Below are 19,818 nucleotides of genomic sequence, written 5' to 3'. Positions count from 1 at the left end.
GGCCATAAAAAATGGGTCAGTAAACATTTAGAGTCAGGTTATTTTATAGCTAGATGGAAAAATATGTAAAGCTTAAAGAATTTTTCAGTGCTGCAAGACTATAGATATTCTTTAGTTCATTTCTCTCCCTTTATAGATGGTGGAACTGGTGATCAAACAGAAGGACATCATTATAATAAATTCACATAGAAAGTTAGTGGCAGATTTATTGGAACAACAAATCCACCTAGATTTTTGAACTCTATCAGTTGCCAGTTTATATCCCACTATACTGAGCGCCTCCCTTGATTTATACCACATTCTCTTAAAAATCCCTTTAAAAGATGATAACTTCTCCCTTTTGGTGTCAACACAAGATACTGAGCGTCTTTATCAAGGTGATTTTCTCCCCACCTCCAGTTTATCGTCGGGGTCTAATAAGTAATGGTTCTCATACCTCGAAGGGTCTTCTTTTTTCTCTTACTGTCTAAGGAGCCTGAAAGAAAACCATCAGCCCCCCAAGGACCAGCAGAATGAGTGACAATTCTACTTTGGCCCCTCCAACTTCAAACCAAGGTCCCACCACCCCACGCAAAGGACCCCCTAAGTTCAAGCAGAGGCAGACTCGTCAGTTCAAGAGCAAGCCTCCTAAGAAAGGTGTGAAAGGGTAAGACCAAGATTAAAAAGAAGACTCTCTATTGTTTTTTTCCCTCCATATGGCTGATTCACTTTGTTGTACAACAGAAACTAACACAGTATTGTAAAGCAATTATACTCCAATAAAGATGTATAAAAAAAAAAAAAAGAGTGCTTTGGTTTTAAGAAATTAATGCTCACAATATTAAATAGACTTATAAAAATTTCCAACCCCACCCTCTGTTTTCCTATCTAACAGAATCTTTGCTGAATCATGTTTTCAGTCCTGGAATCCTTTCTCTGTCAGCTCCCAGATCTACAGTCAGAATTAACATGGAAAATGGAACCTTCACAGCGACCTTCGACTTGACCTTTCAGACTTTTCTTGACCACTCTCCTTCGTTGATGTAACCTGTGCTTTAATCTGGAACACAGAAACACTGGCCACTTCTAGAACACACTATTTTTATGCCTTCAAATCTTCTCTCTTCAGTTCTTTGTTTTTCTCTTTCTCTTCTTGGCAAAATCTTGTTTATTTTCAACACACACTCATGTTAATTTCTTCTGAAAGCCATTGCTGACTCCCTTAGACAAACATTATCATTACTTCCATGTTTGCATTTTGTACATTCAGCGATGGTAACTTGTGTTATTTTATATTATATTTATTTCTTGTCATCTGTTCCCTGAGACTGAGATCCCTCAGAGAAAATTTGTGTGTTTGTTTTTTTCCTTAACTCTCAGGGCCTAACACAATGCCAGGGACATAGTAGATGCTTAATATGTACTTTTGGATAAACTAAACAAATGGATAAATTAATCATTTTAATGACTTTCATATTGCTTTCTCATTCCAATTTCTATTTTAAAAAGTGGAGCTTGACTAAATTGCCCCACTGATCTCTTTTTATTTTTTTTCTGGCTCTCAATCGTCTTGAGTTAAATTTTTACAGAGGGGAAACTATCCCTCCTCTGGGACACATTGTCTAAAACCTGCCTGAGTGCCATTTCCTTTGCCCCAGTTCAATGCAGACAGAAGGGGTTTCTCAAATACAAAAACTTAAACTTCTTCTTCTTTCCCTTTGAATCAGGAAACTCTTCACATGACTTATTCCAGGATCCTTTGACTCCGATATCAGCTAATTTCTCTTGTATTTTTTTCCATAGGTTTGGAGATGACATTCCGGGCATGGAGGGACTAGGAACAGGTGAGCCACCCAAAGATTTCAGTGAATTTTACCCTTGCACTTTCACCCTTTTTTCTACTTCAGGCCACATGGGGCAGTTGAAAGTTACCAGAAATACCTAAGGCAGCAGATTCTTTAAAGACCTAGAAAAGTGGGGTTTTAATTTAACTTCCTAAATAAGTATGTGTGTGCCCAGAGGCTAAAACTCTAAAAGAAATCAGACTTGCCCCAAAGTTTAATGAATCTTCGTGTTTTGTTAAATACTCTTGAGGGCGTACAATGGTGAATTGTAGTCTTTCACGGTAGAAGGATTCTTAGAGTGAGTCTAGACCAACTTTATTTTTCAGAAGAGAAATCTGAGACATAGAGGAATTAAGTGACAATCTGAGGCCACAGAGTGAGGTACTGGAAACAAGGGTGGGGCCAGGAGAGCCTTTTCACTCTACCGGGCCAACGACTCCTTCACCTACTTCCTTTTTTCACACATCCTCTGGCACCCAGAACAGGGCCCTGCATACTGAAAGTATCCGGTACAATATTTTTTAATTGGCTAGAATTTTTATTTGTTGGATAATGCATGCAAATTACTGCATATCCTTTTTAAAAAATTTATTTATTCTATTTATTTATTTTTGGCTGCAGTGGGTCTCTGCTGCTTCACACGGGAGCTCTCTAACTGCGGCGAGCAGGGACCACTCCTCGCCGCGGTGCGCGGGCTTCTCATTGCGGTGGCCTCTCCCGTTGCGGAGCTCGGCCTCTAGGGGCGCGGGCTCAGCAGTCGTGGCTCACGGACTCCAGAGCTCAGGCCCAGCAGTTGTGGTGCAAGGGCCCAGTTGCTCCACGGCATGTGGTGTCCTCCCAGACCAGGGCTCGAACCCATGTCCCCTGCACCTGCAGGCGGACTCCCAACCACTGCTGCAGCAGGGAAGCCCCCTGCATACCCTTTTAAAAATTAATAGACGTTATTTTTTAGAGCAGTTTTAGGTTTATAGGAAAATTAAGCAGAAAGTACAGAGTTCCTATAGACCCCCTCTGCCACCTTCCTCCCCCTGTACATCGTTTCCCCTATTATTAACATCTTGCGTTATCGTGGGGCATTTGTTATACTTCATGAACCAATATTAATACGTTGTTATTAAGTGAAATAGCTTGTTCATTCTTTGTGTTGTCCAGTTCCATGGGTTTTGACAAATGTACAATATCCTGTATCCACCATTACAGGTTCATACAGAATACCTTCACTAGCCCCCCAGATCTCCTGTGCTTTACCTGTTCATCCCTTTCTCCCCATAAACTGCTGACAACCACTAATCTTTTCACTGTCTCTATAGTTTTGCCTTTTCCAGATGGTCCTACAGTTAGAATCATATAGTATGAGTTCTTTCACTTAATAATATTTATCTAAGCTCCCTCCATGTCTTTACATGGTTTGATAGTACATTTCTTTTTATCACTGAATATTTCATTATCTGGTTGTATCACAGTTTATTTATCCTATTGATAGGCATCTTGATTGCTTCCAAGTTTTGGCAATTATGAATAAAGCTGCTATAAACTTCCTTGGGCAGGTTTTTGTGTAGCCACATGTTTCCAGATCATCCAATACACTTTTGATAAATGGTGGCACTCAGAGCAATCAGTGTCCTTTCCTGGCAACTCTCAGTATACCTACTTTTTATTGTCTAATGCCACTCCTCGGATCTCAAATAGAATTTCTAGCCACTTTTATAAAGCTCACATGCTACTCTTTTAAATCAAATGCTTCTCTATTTTGGCCAGGTGTGTATAAGACCAGCAAATTCACTTTTGACTCTGGAATATGTCCTTAACTCTGCCAACGTATTTGGAATAGTGGCAAAAGGTTTATACTGATGGAAATTCTGAAGTCTTTAATCTGGTTCTAGTCAAATCTCTACAACTGTGAGATTTTTTGCTGGGTGTTTAATCACTCTGGGTATCAGCCAGCTTCCTTGTAATTCGGGAACAATAATATCTTATTGCTGATGCAAGAGACTGGATGAGATGATGCCTTGAGATCACTTCCCAGTATGCGGTGGGATATAGGCATTTCAGAATGTAAAGGAGCTTAAGAGCAGTCAGAGAAGCCCAAGGAACACGTCTGGACTGGTAAGGAGTGACGAGACTGGATTTCCAGACCATGGGAATTTAAAGCGCCCCTATTTCTTTCTTACTTTAACCCTTGGCCTAACTAGAATTCCACCTCTGTTCCCTCTTTAGTGGTTTTGTGAGACTCCGTGTAATCAGAGAGCTACACTCCCACAGGATAGACCTAGTCAAAAGCCTTGGATCATCTCCCCAAAAAGGATGCAGAATAAAACCAACACAAATACCTTGGGAGCCTGTTCTGGGGGAATCAGAGCCCTGCAGAGGATTAAACAACTGGTCTGATCCTTCCTGGGCTGAAGGGCCATTCTAGACAACTTCCCCGTCATCTGGACAGCATATGGAAGGGAGGGGTGAGGGGTCTCTGCCTGAAGGATGCCCTTTGGAGCAGAAGAGGATCTCCTAGGGGTGAGATTGGCTTATAAGTTCTTCTTTTTTCCCTTGCAGATATCATGGTGATTTGTCCTTGGGAGTCACTCAGCCACTTGGAGTTGCACGAGCTCGCTCAGTTTGGGATCATCTGAGGCACCAGAGGTTCTGCCACTCTCAAGAGCATCTGCTGTAACTTTGGTTACTTCTGCCCTATTGATCTGCCAGAGTCTTGACATACAGCTGTCGGAAATGGTTTCTTTGGCTTACGCAGTCATTTCCCTTAAGTTACTACTAAGAGTTCTCTTAGTGTCAGACTCTCTCATGCAGTATAGTTTAGCTCAGAATAGCGGGTGAAATCAACTTTTGATAGGGCCTTTCAAACATTACCACTTTTTCCTATCAGCTGGTTAGAAGTCATCAGTATTTCTCTAAAGTTTAAGTCCTTCAAATCTGTTTTTGCTAGGCATTCATTATGATTGGTATTAGGCTTTTAAGATACCATTTATGTCACTCCTCTACCTTTTTCTTTAATAAAGGAGATACCTCGAATCTCATGATGAAGTTCTATTAAATGCTATATGCAAACATCTGATGCCCTGTTCTGAGACCCAATTAAACAAAGAAGGCACAGTCACACAGGAAATAAGCACAGCGCATGCAAAAGAGCATAGGATTAAGAGTCAAGTTCTGATTCTGCTTTGTAACTTTGTAAATCGTGGCCTCTCTGGGTCTAAATTTTACTGTACTAGGTTATCCCTGAGATCTGATGCAGCTTTAAATTGTACAGTTCTGAGTTGGTGGCAAACTGGAGATTTAAACCCAAGACTCTGAGCCTTCTGAGTGCCTTGATTCAGTTGATTGAAAAGATTTGTATCCTTTAAAGTTTAGACTCAGATGCAAAAGATAGGTAGTGGAATTGGAAAAATAAAATAATGGTTTGCTTCACCGCTGAAGTAGTGTCAAATGTAATGTGCACATAGCTATCTTTCCCCGATACTTTCAGGGCAATTGTGCAATTCAAGGGCTGCCTCTGTCTGACTTGGTTGCTTTGGGTACTAGCAGTATTAACTTCTTCATTTCAGTTTTGTAATTTGTGGCAAAAGAATGGAGTAAATTAACTGAAAAGAGAGGCAGGATGATAGAGGGGAAAGAGATTTGGGTTCTAATCCTGGCGCCATCATTTTGGGCAAAGATCTCACTCTTGGGATCCTCCAGTTTGCCTGAATTAAGTGATCTAAGGTTCACGGTAGCAATAAATCCTGTGACTTTGTCTGAGCATGGGAATGAGAGATGCTCAGTGCTGGAGAACATTTCTTCTGCTGCAGGCTCTGCACTCACTGTTTTGCACAAATGACATTGTTGCCTTCCGGCCAGAAATCTAAAAGCCCAAGGGACACATCTGGATTGGAATGGGGTAAGGAGACTGGGCTTCCAGATCATGGAAATTTAAAGCATGCCTATTTTTCATTTTAACCCTTGGCACAACTAGAATTCCACTTTGTTCCCTCCTCGTGTTACCAAATCCAAGCTCTTGTTGCTCACTGCATGGCAGGCCAAAAAAGGGGCAAGGAAGAGCGACTTTATTCAGAAAGCCAGCAGACCTAGAAGATGGTGGACCAGTGTCCCAAAGAACCAAATTATCCAGGTTTGGATGCTAGTTTCTTTTAAATTGGGGTATAGTTGTTTTACGATGTTGTGTTAGTTTCTACTGTACAGAGAACTGAAGTGGAGTTCCCTGTGCTATACAGCAGGTTCACATTAGTTATCTATTTTATACATATTAGTGTATATATGTCAATCGCAGTCTCCCAATTCATCCCACCTCCTGCTTTTCCCCCCTTGGTGTCCATACATTTGTTCTCTACGTCTGTGTCTCTATTTCTGCCTTGCAAACAGGTTCTTCTGTACCATCTTTCTAGATTCCACGTATATGGATGGTAGTTTCTTTTCTAGAACAAAGTAGGGGAGGTGTGAAGAGGTAAAGTAAAAAAGGTGATAAATTGTTGCAAATATTTTCTGGTTCTGGCCAGACTCTGGAGGGGATTGTTAATTTCTTCTTTCCTGTAGCCATTCACAGGTGGCCTAGTCCGGATGTTTCCTCTGAGCTTAAACAAAGGCATTTTAGCTTAACATTCAGGCATGGGAGCCAGGGTTCGGAGCCGGGCCATTATGCATACTTTAAGTTATAGGCAACATCCCTTTAGTGATGAACTTGTAGCAAAAGCAATAAAATACAAAGGTTAAAGTAAAAGAAACAGATCCAGTATGGAGTCAGATTTGTTCTTCCCTATAACGCTTAGTGAAAAATAGAAAGTATAAAAGAAAAAGTAGGGTATAAATTCAAAAGTGAAACCATGATGTGCAAGGAGTGTAGTGGTAAGGAGGTTTTCCCCCCGGCAGGAGCTCACGCCTCCACCCATGTGCCTGTCTTTGAGCAGCTGCTCCGTTTGGCAGCCGGAACCTTCAGTCTGCCCTCGCTCATCCCAGTGGAAGGGTGTGCCTTTCACTTAGGGATGCCTGTGCTCTTCTCCAGCTGGGGAGATCTGTCCACATTTGGCTTACTTTGCAAATGTTTCCTAAACATCAAGCAATAATGCTGACACAATAGAATTCACCCAAAGGAACGTCGCCAATGGCCAGGATGGAGAAGGATCTAGAAACCATGAGATGTGAAGAACTGTTGAAGAATGCATAATATTTAGTCTGAAAGAGAAAATGTTCATTGCCAATAAATTTTTTAAAAGTTGCACTGAATAGGATGGAGCAGACCTATTTCATGTAGGATTCTAGTATTTAGTAGTAAGCTAGAATAGATATAATTTATTTATTTGTTTCCAGTTTTATTGAGATATAATTGACATACAATAATGTATAAATTTCAGGTGTACAGCATAATGACCTGACTTACATACATCATGAAATGATTATCTCAATAAGCTTAGTGAGCAGCCATCATCTCATATAGATAGAAAATTAAAGAAATAGAAAAAAAATGTTTTTCTTGTGATGAGAGAACTCTTAGAATTTACTCTCTTAACAATTTTCATGTATAACATACAGCAGCATTAATTATATTTATTATATTGTACCTTACATCCCCAGTACTAATTTATCTTATAACTGCAAGTTTGTATCTTTTGACCACCTTCATCCGATTCCCTCTCCTCCCATCCCCCCACCCCCCCTTGGTTACCACAAATCTGATCTCTTTTTCTATGAGTTTGTTTGCTTGTTTGTTTGATTTTGAAGTATATTTGACCTGCTACACTATGTGAGTTCCTGTTACGAAGCATAGTGTAGAATAGACATAATTTAAAGCTTATTCAAGCACTAGAATTTTGTTCTTTCTATTCCTAAATTCTAATTCTATCTTTTCTATTATTTTTTAATAAGATACAAGAAAACCTTTATTACACAAATAGCACATGTGAAAGAGATAAAGGTAAATTATTATCCCCATCAAAATCCCGGGAGCAGAGATGCCATACTCAAACACAGTAATTGGGGAAATTTTAACAAAGGGACTATTTACAAAGGCTTGGGAAGGATTAAGGAGAATCTACAAAAGGTAACAGAGTAACTTGGGGCTAGCAACAATTTTGGGGCTACGTGACCAACCTAGATCTGGAGGAACCCTAAGAGGTCAGCTCTAATCATAAGGAAGTGCACCCCCCAACCCCGAGAGGGAGGTGGTCTTCAGTAGTAAGATACAGCCAACCCACCGTGATCCCATGGGTAATCAAGAGGGGTGGGAGTGAGGCTAATTAATACCCCAATGTTGTTCTCCCCTTCTCTACTTTTCTGTTGATGCCCTCCATTGGATAAGCCTAACTTGAAGTCAGGAGGCAAAAGAGCCCATTGCTGTGGTGAGTGGGGTTCACCTTCAACACCAAAGATCAGGTGGAAAAGGGTGGAGAATGGATGTAAAGGGGCAAATTGGACATAGCCAGCAGAGCAATAGTATCAAAGAACAGACACTCTTTGTCAACCAGTGATCTTTACTTAGAGCTGGGAAATAGCATGGATACATTTAAAACCTCCAAAGTTGATTCTAATATAAACCCCAGAAGCGGAGGAAGCACAATGTCAAATAGGAAGAACAAATAGGAAGAACACAATAGATGAAAAAGAGCAATTGCAGAAGGGAATTCTCATAGAAGTTTAGGGTTTGGAGGATTTTTTGAAATCTCTGACACTTCCTTGATAATAAGAGCCACTGAGAACCTCTTGTTACAAACACATGCAATTTGGACCTCACACCAGGTTTTCTGAACAAGAATCTCCAAGGAAAAGATCTTAGAACCTGTATTTTTAATATGGGTCCCCAATGATTCTTCATTTGTGTCAGTTTGAAAACACTGATGTGGTCCAAGCCTATATTTTAAACATTGGGAATTAGCGAATTCTTAGCGTATTGTCACCCAGTGACTGATTTAACTGGCTCTGAGGTAGTAGGTAGATGTGCCCCTGGGCTGAACAGCTGGTGTTTGTCAGGTGGAGTAAAATTGAAGCTTTGTTCGCACCCAGACACTCCAAGGACAAAGCTAGTGGCAGAAGCTGAGCTCTGCTGAAGTAAAGAGATAAGGAGCCCACACCTGAGGTCAAGGAAGACTCCCCCGTCTGCCCATGCACAAGAAGCCTCCTTGGGGGTCAAAAAGGGAGGGAGCGCCACCCCATAATAAGTGTGGACATGCACCCACAGGCCTCTGCAGTGGGATCCATCCTAGCAAAAAGTTGCGCACGCATGTTGGGGAGCATCCTAGGGCAGGTCAGGTGTGAAAAAAGAAACAGGATAATTGGCCAAAGGTAAACAAAGACCTGGAAGAACCATCCTATATAAGGGATTTAAATCACCTCTTTACTGCCCTTCTCCTCATTAGGAAGGACGCCCATACCCTTTCTCTCTGGGTGTGTATTTCTGCCTAGCTTCTGACTTTAAATAAATAAACTGCTTCTCTGTGGGCTCTTGTGTATTTCTGCCTAGCTTCTGACTTTAAATAAATAAACTGCTTCTCTGTGGGCTCTCCCATACATTGTGCTGTGTCTCTATTAATATACTTTGTACCTGTTTTTACAGTTTTTGCCTTCTTGAAATATTCTTACTTTCACTGGGGGTAAGAGCCAGGGGAAGTTTGCTTCAAGTCTCTTGCCCCTGGTGGTCTAGTGGCTAGAATTCCTGGTTTTCATCCAGGCTACCCAGATCCAATTCCCAGGCAGGGAACTAAGATCTCTCTTCAGGAACGCTCACTGCTTTCTCTCCGAGATCAGTGCCACTTGCCCCCCAAAACATATGTAATATGTGTGAGAACAGGGGCTAATAGTCGTGTGTTCTGACTCTCAGACCGTTGTGTGGACTAATAAGATAGACGATGCCTCCCTCCTCCACACCTAACCCGGTTAAGTGCTTCTTCAGTTGCAGAGAATGTCAGAGAGTTCAGAATCTAAGTGTTGGACAAATTCCAAGAAGCCAGAGCCAAACAGCCACCATTATTCCCAGGGGTGACCTCTTGCCATTGCCTGGCGTGGCCACCCTCCCTCTGCAGCCTCTGTCACTCCCTGTCCTCATCTGCTTCCTCTGACGGGAGTAGGTAGACCAGGAAGAAAGAGAGCTTTTTCTGGGCAGGTGAGGCAGTGACCTTCACTTACCCTCCACCCCTTTCCTATTTGTTTGCATCCTTGGGTAGAAGTTGGGGTTGATGGTGCTGGTGATGTAGACACCAACCCCCATTCCAGAGCTCCTAGCATTACAGTTAGAGCAGAAAACTGTATATAAGGAGAAAGTGCTCCTCTGGTGTACACACGCTAGGCAAAGAGGCACAGTTGCTATTCAACAATTGCCACTGTGCTGTTGTAAAAAGATCAAGAATCACCATAAACTGAGGAAAGGAGAGCATTTTCTCGACAACTAGAGAAGCGAAGGGAAAAGATACACAGACGAGAATAATCAATAAGTCCAATATTTAGCACAAGAGGAAAAATAATCACACAAGGCTGAGCTACGTAAAAACTAATATTATGAGAACTGAGCAGATATGACACTGAATTATTTCAAAGAGAGAAACAGAAGAGAGCTTCTGTTTTATAAAAGGCCAGAGGGGAAGGCTTATACAGGCCATAAAAATTGTGTGTTTGTGTAAACTAGCATGTGCTTTTTTTTTTTTTAAACATCTTTATTGGAGTATAATTGCTTTACAATGGTGTGTTAGTTTCTGCTTTATAACAAAGTGAATCCACTATACGTATACATATATCCCCACATCCCCTCCCTCTTGCGTCTCCCTCCCACCCTCCCTATCCCACCCCTCTAGGTGGTCACAAAGCACCGAGCTGATCTCCCTGTGCTATGCGGCTGCTTCCCACTAGCTATCTATTTTACATTTGGTAGTGTATATATGTCCATGCCACTCTCTCACTTCGTCCCAGCTTACCCTTCCCCCTCCCTGTGTCCTCAAGTCCATTCTCTAAGTCTGCGTCTTTATTCCTGTCCTGCCCCTAGGTTCTTCAGAAGCATTTTTTTAGATTCCATACATATGTGTTAGCATACGGTATTTATTTTTCTCTTTTTGTAACTTGAAATGAGCTGCTTGACTTCTCGCTTAATTAGGGCAGAGTCAGGCTGCTGAAAACTGAAATTTAAAAGCGAGAATCGTGTGGACAATCGTCCACACCAGTGGACACCATCTCCTTGGGGCAAAGCAGTCAGGAGCCCTCTGTTCTGCCTGGCTCTGCCGCACAGCACCTACTAGGTTATCAGCTAATTCACTCGTCTTCTTGGGGCTCAGTGTTTGGGGATTAAAGCAAGGATATTGGATGAAATAATTGTCAAGGACCCTTCCAGTATAAAACTCTAAAACTCAGGTAATAAATCTAAACATATTTCAAACATGAGCAAACCATTCTCTTTATGGCCAGAGGTCCAAGACACTGAGACTGTTTCCAGCTTTTTTCAGAATGAGTGGTTAACTATTTTCCTTTCACATTTCTCCAGGGTCCCCTAAACCAAATCATGCATAGTGCTGCCACCTGCTGTCATGAATGAACACTTCATGAACCCTGGGAAGACCATTTCTATTAGACTTTGGAATCCATTGAGCTAATTCTGAATTCGTTCCCCCTTATTGACCAGTTTAAACTGTTGTGCTACTTGGCTGTCCATGTTTATCATGTACATGTTTGCCTATGCACAAGATAAACATTAAAGGAGTATACAAGTGAACATACTACAACGTTAAGTCTCTTTTCTACCCAATGCCTTATGCCCATAATCCAATATGACTGTTGTCCTCAAGAAAAGGGGAATTTGTGGCTGAGTAGTATTCCATTAAATATATATACTACATCTTCTTTATCCATCCATCGGTCGGTGGACATTTAGGTTGCTTCCATGTCTTGGCTACTGTGCTGCAATGAACGTCGTGGTGCGTGTATCTTTCTGAACTATAGTTTTCTCTGGATATATGCCCAGGAGTGGGATTGCAGGATTATCTGGTAATTCTATTTTTACTTTTTAAAGGAACCTCCATAATGTTCTCCATAGTGGTTGTACCAATTTACATTTCTGCCAACAGTGTAAGAGAGTTCCTTTTTCTCCACACGCTCTCCAGCATTTATTATTTGTAGACTTTTTGATGATGGTCATTCCGACCAACGTAAGGTGATACCTCATTGTAGTTTTGATTTGCATTCTCTAATAATTAGCGATATTGAGCATCTTTTCATGTGTTTGTTGGCCATCTGTATGTCTTCTTTGGAGAAATGTCTATTTAGATCTTCTGCCCATTTTTTGGATATTACTCAGCCATAAAAAAAAGAATGAAATAATGCCATTTGTAGCAACATGGATGGGCCTAGAGGTTATCATACTAAGTGAACAGACAAAGACAAATATCATATGATATCGCTTATATGTGGACTCTAAAAAAAAAGCTACAAATGAGCTTATTTACAAAACAGAAAGAGACTCACAGACATAGAAAACAAACTTATGGTTACCAAAGGAGAAAGGGCGGGGGAGAGGGATAAATTAGGAGTTTGGGATTAACAGATACACACTACCATATATAAAAGAGTTGATCCACAAGGACCTACTGTATAGCACAGGGAGCTCTACTCAATATTTTGTAGTAACTTATAAGGGGAAAATATCTGAAAAAGAATATATATATATTTATATATATCTGAATCACTGTGCTGTACACCTGAAACTAACATGATATTGTAAATCAACTCTACTTTGATTAATAAATTAAAAAAAACAATAGAAAAGATTAAGAAAAATTTAAAAAGGGAATCGGGACACAGACACAGACATACACAGGGAAGGCGGCCATGTGGCAATAAAGGTAGAGACAGAAGTTATACTGTCATAGCTAAGAAACATCTGGTACTATCAGAAGCTGGGTGAAGCAAGGAAAGATGCTTCCCTAGAGGTTTTGAGGGAATATGGCCTGACCAACACCTTCATATCAGACTCTAGCCTTCAAAATTGTAAGAGAATTAATTTTCATTGTTTTAAGTCACCCAGTTGGTGATACTTTGTTACGGAAGCCTGATTTGCCTTTGTTATGGCAGCGTCGTAGGAAATGAATGTACTTGGTTAAGTCTTGAAAGGAATACAAAAGATAATTATTTCTTCAGTCACCAAATTTTTCGGGCACCAATTTATGTCAGGTGCTCTTGCTAAGTGCTGCAGACATAATAAGGAAGAAAACCAGACATAGTCCCTAGCTTCGTGGTACTTACCCTCTAGTTGGGAAGAAATACTTGAAACAAAATTGACACATAAAAAATATTTCAACTGTGGTAAGGTCTATAAGTATTTGTGGCACATAAATCTATAGGTGTATATAGTGGGGAAATAACGGGGTAACGTTGTCAGGACAGACTTTCTTGAAGAAATGACAACTGAAGTGAAATCTGGAGGGAAAATACAATTATCTAGATACCGGGGTAATGAAGGCGTGGCTGATGGGAGCACACCAGGTAGAGAGAAGAGCGCGTACAAGGGCCCAAGGCAGGAGAGAGGCTGGCAACGACAAGGAATTGAACAAAGCAATTAACCAGTGTAGGGGGGCAGTGGGAACACAGTGCAAGACCAGACAGAAACAGAAAATGTCAGACACTTTGTGTCTCGTAGGCCACGCCAAGAGTTAGACCTTTATTTATCCATTCTAAGAGAATGGAGGAGAAAGTCAAGGTATACAAGTTTAGTCTAAAGAAAACAGCTGGTGGCTGAGGGTGGGTTTGTACGTGAATATGTCCTGGGTTCTTCCCACTCAGATTATCCTGTGTCCTGAGAGCCAGGGAAGAGAGGCCGTAACCAAAGACCATGTTGTTGAAATCTGGGTGAAGAAATTAAGAGGACAAGGGAGCGCGAGGATATTCAAACCCTTGGGCGCTGCAGCTTCAATAGTTCAGAAGGAGTGCTCCAGACACCCCCAACGTAAGCAGCACCAGCAACATTTGCATCTTTGGGAGCCGACATTGCCCCAAAGAACCCATCTCCCCCCCCCAAGAGGGAGGAAAGGAAAATGGTACAAAAACTGTGATGGTCAGTTTTATGTATTAACTTGGCAAGGCTACAGTGTTGAGTTATTCAGTCAAACACTAGGTATGGCTGTGAAAGTATTTTGTAGGTGTGATTAACATCTACAGTCAGCTGACTTAAATAAAAGAGATCATCCTTGCTAATCTAGGTGGGCCTGACCTAATCAGTTGCAACACTTTCAGAGTAGTACTGAAGTTTCCCTGGAGAAGAAACCTGGTTGTGGACCTGCTTTAGAGTTTCTAGCCTGCCCTAAAGATTTCAGTCTTGCTAGTCAACTCCCACAATCACGTACATTAATTTCTGCCATAAAACTATTTATTTATTTATTTATTTGAAATATAGTTGATTTACAATGTTGTGTTAGTTCCAGGTGTACAGCGAAGTGATTCATATATATATATAAAATATATATATACACATATAATATATATATATTCTTTTTTAGATTCTTTTCCCTTATAGGTTATTACAAAATATTGAGTAGAGTTCCCTGGGCTTTACAGTAGGTCCTTGTTGGTTACCTATTTTATATGTAGTAGTGTGTGTAGGTTAACCCCAAACTCCTAATTTATCCCTCTGTGTTTATATCCTAGTCGTTCTGTTTCTGCGGCAGAACATTGGCTGATACAGAAATGAAGGTGTAACAGGTTTGGCTGATAAAGCACCTGCCAGGAATCTCAGAAATAGCTGGAAGGCATAGGGGAATGAGCAGCAGACTACATTTCCTACTGTGATAGTGGAGGTCCAAAGCAGAGAATTTGGTTTTGTGATCGTTATTTAGAGCATGTTTACACTTAGGCTGTTAGGACTTGTGACAATGCAATTCGCATGCCGTTGGAGAGGTTTGGTAAATGCTTGAAGGTTGGGGGAGGTAAGCCTGGTCTCTGGGTGTGGTTGATGGCCATACTGAACTTTTCCTCAAAAGATTTCTCTTGGTTCTTTACGCTGTGTGGTTTCTACCAGCAAGTCTAAGACAATTATAAAGCAAAATAAGGGCAGATTCTTTATAGAACTGGATTTATACTGCCATCTTGTGGATGTTTAGATTTGCAATCTAGTGCTGACGAGAACAAATATGTAGACAAATAAATATGCACATACCTTCTTAAGATATGTGAAAACTGGAAGAGACTTTAGATTATTCACTGATGCCCTCATTTTACAGAAGAAAAAGCTTGAGGTCCAGAGGGTGAAATGACTAGTCACTCATGATATTGAGTTACATGAAACATTTAAATAGCAACGTATTATAGTTTTTGTTCGTTTGGTTTTTGGCTACTTGCAGGATCTTAGTTCCCTGACCAGGGATCAAACCCCCGTCCCCTGCAGTGGAAACGTGGAGTCCTAACCACTGAACCACCAGGGAATTCCCTCAATACATTATTTTACTACAAAATTAGTGTTATAAAACCAGTGTAAAAATGCGTTTCATAAAACTAAAGAGCTTATTCCAAACAGCGAAGTACCCATTATACTCTTTCTGTTCTCCACTTCCTAGAGTTGACTCTTTAACTGCTTCTATTTTTCATCTTCTTGTAGTTACCACAACTTTAAGTAATAGATTTATACCTTTATTTAATTAAACAACATTTAGAGACTCCCTGCTGTAAAAGATGAGATATTAACTTATAACACTGGCTACTTTCCCCATCCATTCTTATTCCCTAAATTCAATCCTTATTATTTTTAGGTCTCATTGATTATCACTATAATTTTGAAAATATAGTTCAAGTGGTATTTCTTCTTCCATCAGCTTCAGTCATCGTCTCGAATCTTTGCTTATTTAGGACGAGACTGTTAGTGCCTTTATGCCTCCCTCTGACTTTCCTTCCTCTTTTCCCCATTCTGTCACCACAACTTTTCTTTTACATTCTCACGGTTTTTAGCATTAGTTTTCTGTTCACTAGCCCTACATGAACCTTATATATTTTTTCCTATAAATTGATTCTAAAAGCAGAACTAATCAACAGCAGTTCCATTATTAGGACCATATAATTTTATTTGTTTCAAAGCAAGGCCAAGTAGCATGCTTTAGAAAACATTCCCTCCTCCGTCCATTCAATGTGTACATTTCCAGGCTGCTCAGTGGAACATCTTCCAGGACTAAGGTCAAAAGGACTCTCTTTCCTTACATGTCATCAATTATTTAAAGTCCTGTAAAGTTTTTTGTTTTGATTACTTGTTTATTTCTCATGTTTTTCTAATTTTTTTTTTTTGCAAAAGAACGATATGCCTTTGTCATACCCTCAAGTTTATCTGGCTTCACGATTATTTTGTTTATTGCACCAAGTCTTCTGACTGTTTTGGGGAAGTCACCCCTACCAGAGCCTCTGTCCTACTGGACCACTCTGGACTCACTGTTTTCCAACTTTGTTGCACTGCTATGTCATTCCAGACATACTCTTTTTTTAAGATCACACTTGTGTTTTCCTTTCTGGAAATGTTTACAATTATATTTTATCATTGGTGCTCTAAAATTTACAAAGATTTTTCACAGATCCCACTCAGCTATCCGGGAACCCTTCTCTGTTGAAAAGTTCTGTCTTTCTAAGTTTGGGAATCTTTTTTTTTTAAACTGTTTCTTTGATAATATCCTCTCCACCATTTTCTCTGTTCTCTTTTCTCTGGGATTCTAAGTCAAAAGACGGGTTCTCTATTTCTCTTATATTTTTTCTCATATTATATTTCTCTTTATCATTTTGCTTGCATTTTTTGGATATTTCTCTCTTTTATTTTTCTACTATTTTATTGATTTTTATTTTTTGCAATCCTGTTTTTAACCTCTTTAGTTTTCTCTGCTTGCTTCTTTTTCTTCACATCTTATTCATAGATGTAAAATCTTTTTGAATACCCAAATTCTCTTTCTTTCCCCCTTTGGTTATGTTTTTCTTTTTGTTTATCTTCTTTTTTTCTTTGTAACACTGGTTATTCTCTCATGTCTGGTTATCTTTGGTTTGTCTCTTCATATTTAAGAACGAAGGATGAGATCTGGTATAGGCATCTCCTCTACTATACTGGTTTCCAATGGCTTTCCAGACAGGCTGCTCCATGGAGTGGAAATTCTGAGACAGAGTTCTATTTACACAGGCAGGAGCCTGTGGAATGGCAAGCTTAGCTTTAAAATGAGACGATGTGGAGATGGCTGTCAGGTGGGGTTCCTTTAAAAGTCAGAGTGAGAAAACTTTACTGTGGGTGCCCACATCCCTCTAGAAGCCCCAGCTCCCCAGATAGCTTGGAAATGTCAGCAGGGAGGGAGGTGGAGAGAGGAGAATTGAACCGGCATACCTCTTCTCTGTTTATATTTTCAGTACTCCATCTGTTTCTAGGCCCCAGACCAGTCCCTCCCCCGAGTCCAGAGCGTCTCTGAGATTCTAGTTGGCAGATCGTGGCACCCCCATTCCCCTCTCAGCCCCTTCATGGAACTTTCCAGGCTATGACTTCCTTCGCTGTGGTCCATCAATATACTCCCACCTGTTTTCTGTCTTCCAACCGCTCATCTCTCGGTTATTATTGTCCCTTATCCCTGCTATTTTCTTGAGTGTGTGTGTGTGTGTGTGTGTGTGTGGTGTGTGTGTTTCCGAACTATGTCAGTGTGTTCTGGGAGATACAGCATATAAATGCATGTACCTAGTCCAGCATCTTGAATGGTTGAATGGTTGTTAGATTCCCTTTCATGTTAAATTGTTCGACTTTATTAGCACTAGTGTGGTTTTCTGATTCTCAGTAAAATACTCGTCTTCTCATTTGTTTTTTAGGATGGTGGTTTCATGATATGGAAGTTATTTCACATCTACTTTTTAGAGTAGGGATTCACAAAGGAACTTGGAGATAGTTTCTGTTTCTTCCAATTAAAAAATCAAGGGCTGGCTGAGGACCTTCATGTGCTGTGGAACAGGATGTGCCCTTTGGTTCATAGAAAATATAACATATTGTTATCGCCTTCTGGGAGTTTAAATGACAGCAGGGACAAAATTATTCAAGAAAACCAGAAATTAATAAAAGAGATTATGTAATTAAATCCTAAATTGTATAAAGTAGGCTGATTGTCCTTTGAGCTCTTTTAGCAGAGTGAGAACCATGAGGCCTGGAGATTGCATGGACAGCTCCTTAGGGGAGCTAGAACCTGAGCCGGCAGGATGGGGGACCGTAGTCAGAGAGAAGGTGGACAGGTGTGAATGATCAGGGCACATTCAGAGGCCCAGGAGGCCCATGACGACCCAGTGGAAGCCAACCTATTATTGTCTGATGAATGAGACAAAACCCAATCAAATCTGTGGAATCATTTTTTCAGTCAATGAACATTAATTGAGCATCTACTATGTGTAAAGTACTGTGTCAGGCACTGGATAATTAAAGCAGAAAAAAGAATGTGAGAAAGCAATCTTTGTCCCTTATTAGTTTATGTAAATAAACACAGACGTTGGAAACATGAAAACATACACAGAGATGGCTCTCATTTTAGGTCTCTTGGTTTCCTCATTTGCAAAATAAGATTGTATCAGGTGATAGAATCTCTAAGCCTCCTTTTAATAATTATTCAATAAGTTGTTGTCCTATTTTATTTTGGACCCAGAAGTTTTCAACCTGCTAGAAATGAATGGCAAGGACTTGCAGGGTTGAATTAATCAATATTCATTAGTTTTTCAATGATAAATACTAATGGATAGCAATATGATTAATCTTTTAGCTACTGTAATTGGTTTTATAACATTGTAGCAGGGCAGTAAAGCACATCTTACTAAGATAGCTTTATTGTGAAAATACAGAAGGACTATAGTTTTGGATGGGGCTAAACTTATTATTCTTAGTCAATTAAACAGATGCAAAGGCCTCTGAGGACATGGGAAAGGGAGGGAAATTGTACCCAGAAGTTTAGCAACCTTCTCTACAGTGAAAAGGAACTTAGAGGCTTCCATCTCAGAGAAATGGAAAAGTAAAGTTCTACTTTTTCATTTTCCAGAAGGGTAGGTTAATTCTTAGTGTATGTCTAGGAAGGAAATCATCTAAAGATGGTAGAGAAAATTCAGAAAATGTACCTTGGTTTCTAACACCCCAGTCTTTCAGATCCTTGGATTTAAATACATTTATATTCCCTATTCCTACAAAGTGCCTATCAGAGAGACTATATTCCAGAGTTGTATAACTTTAACATTTGTTATTTATCGATTAGTAATGTGTTCAGCTGCAAGTAGCAGCACGTTTGTCTGTTAGTTTAAACCTTTTTTTTTTGAACTTCACATTTTTTTTCATCATAAAAAGGAGAGTGAAAGTATGTAGATTCTAGTGACAGTTCAATTGCTTAAAGATGTCAGGGCTGCTCAAAGATGTCCTGGCCTGGATTTTCAGGTCCTTTCTTTCATGACTTCAAGATGGCTGCTTCAGCACCAGCCGTCACATCCATGTTTAAGATAGGATGAGGAAAATAGAGGAAAGTTCCAAATAGCCAGAGAATAATACACTTACGCCTATCCTCATTCCAGTAGACTTCTGCTTATGGATCAGAACTGTATTACATGGTTACCTCTAAGCAAAGGGGGCCATAAAGATTTCCAGCTGCTATACAAGGAGACCACTAGGATGAAGGGGCTGGGAATGACTTTCGGGTCCAGTCACTAGGGTCTGCCTCATTTTTCCATAAATTAGCAGCATAATTTAAACAAACAAATGCCTAAGCTTACAGATTTTCCCCACAAGTATTTGCCAAGATAGTTTATGGATTGATATTCATCCACTTATCTATTCAACGAATATATTAAGCCTTACTCTGAGCCAAGTGCTATCACAATGATAAGTAAAGAAGACATAGTCTGTTCCCTCAGGGACCTTCCAGTTGAGATAGATAAACTGGAACACAGGGGGAACACCTAAATCAGGTTGAAGCTGGAAGGGCATGGAAGGAAACACACCATGTGCCAGGCAGTGTTTGAAGTACAGGAAATACAAAGACAAGAGAGACTCTTAATCCAGTGGAAG

The 19,818-nt window shown here is 40.2% G+C and overlaps 1 protein-coding gene across 1 annotated transcript; it reads left to right on the top strand.

Annotated features, from left to right (window-relative positions):
* Positions 1–512: 512 nt before the first annotated feature.
* Positions 513–4,663, top strand: PDE6H (phosphodiesterase 6H). Its single transcript, XM_061205799.1, has 3 exons — positions 513–646; positions 1,783–1,823; positions 4,374–4,663. The coding sequence occupies exons 1-3, from the start codon at positions 513–515 to the stop codon at positions 4,448–4,450; spliced, it is 252 nt and encodes an 83-aa protein (XP_061061782.1). The 3' UTR covers positions 4,451–4,663.
* Positions 4,664–19,818: the final 15,155 nt, after the last annotated feature.

Source organism: Eubalaena glacialis, chromosome 11 (assembly GCF_028564815.1).
Source record: "Eubalaena glacialis isolate mEubGla1 chromosome 11, mEubGla1.1.hap2.+ XY, whole genome shotgun sequence".
Classification (NCBI taxonomy): Eukaryota; Metazoa; Chordata; class Mammalia; order Artiodactyla; family Balaenidae; genus Eubalaena; species Eubalaena glacialis.
Note: the sequence above shows the minus strand (reverse complement) of the source record. Positions and strands in the feature narration are given on the sequence as shown.

Excerpts from the sequence above, each read along its gene's own strand:
- PDE6H (XM_061205799.1), top strand. The coding sequence starts at position 513 with ATGAGTGACAATTCTACTTTGGCCCCTCCAACTTCAAACCAAGGTCCC. Across the intron at positions 647-1,782 it reads CCTAAGAAAGGTGTGAAAGG|GTTTGGAGATGACATTCCGG; the intron begins GTAAGACCAAGA and ends TTTTTTCCATAG. Across the intron at positions 1,824-4,373 it reads CATGGAGGGACTAGGAACAG|ATATCATGGTGATTTGTCCT; the intron begins GTGAGCCACCCA and ends TTTCCCTTGCAG.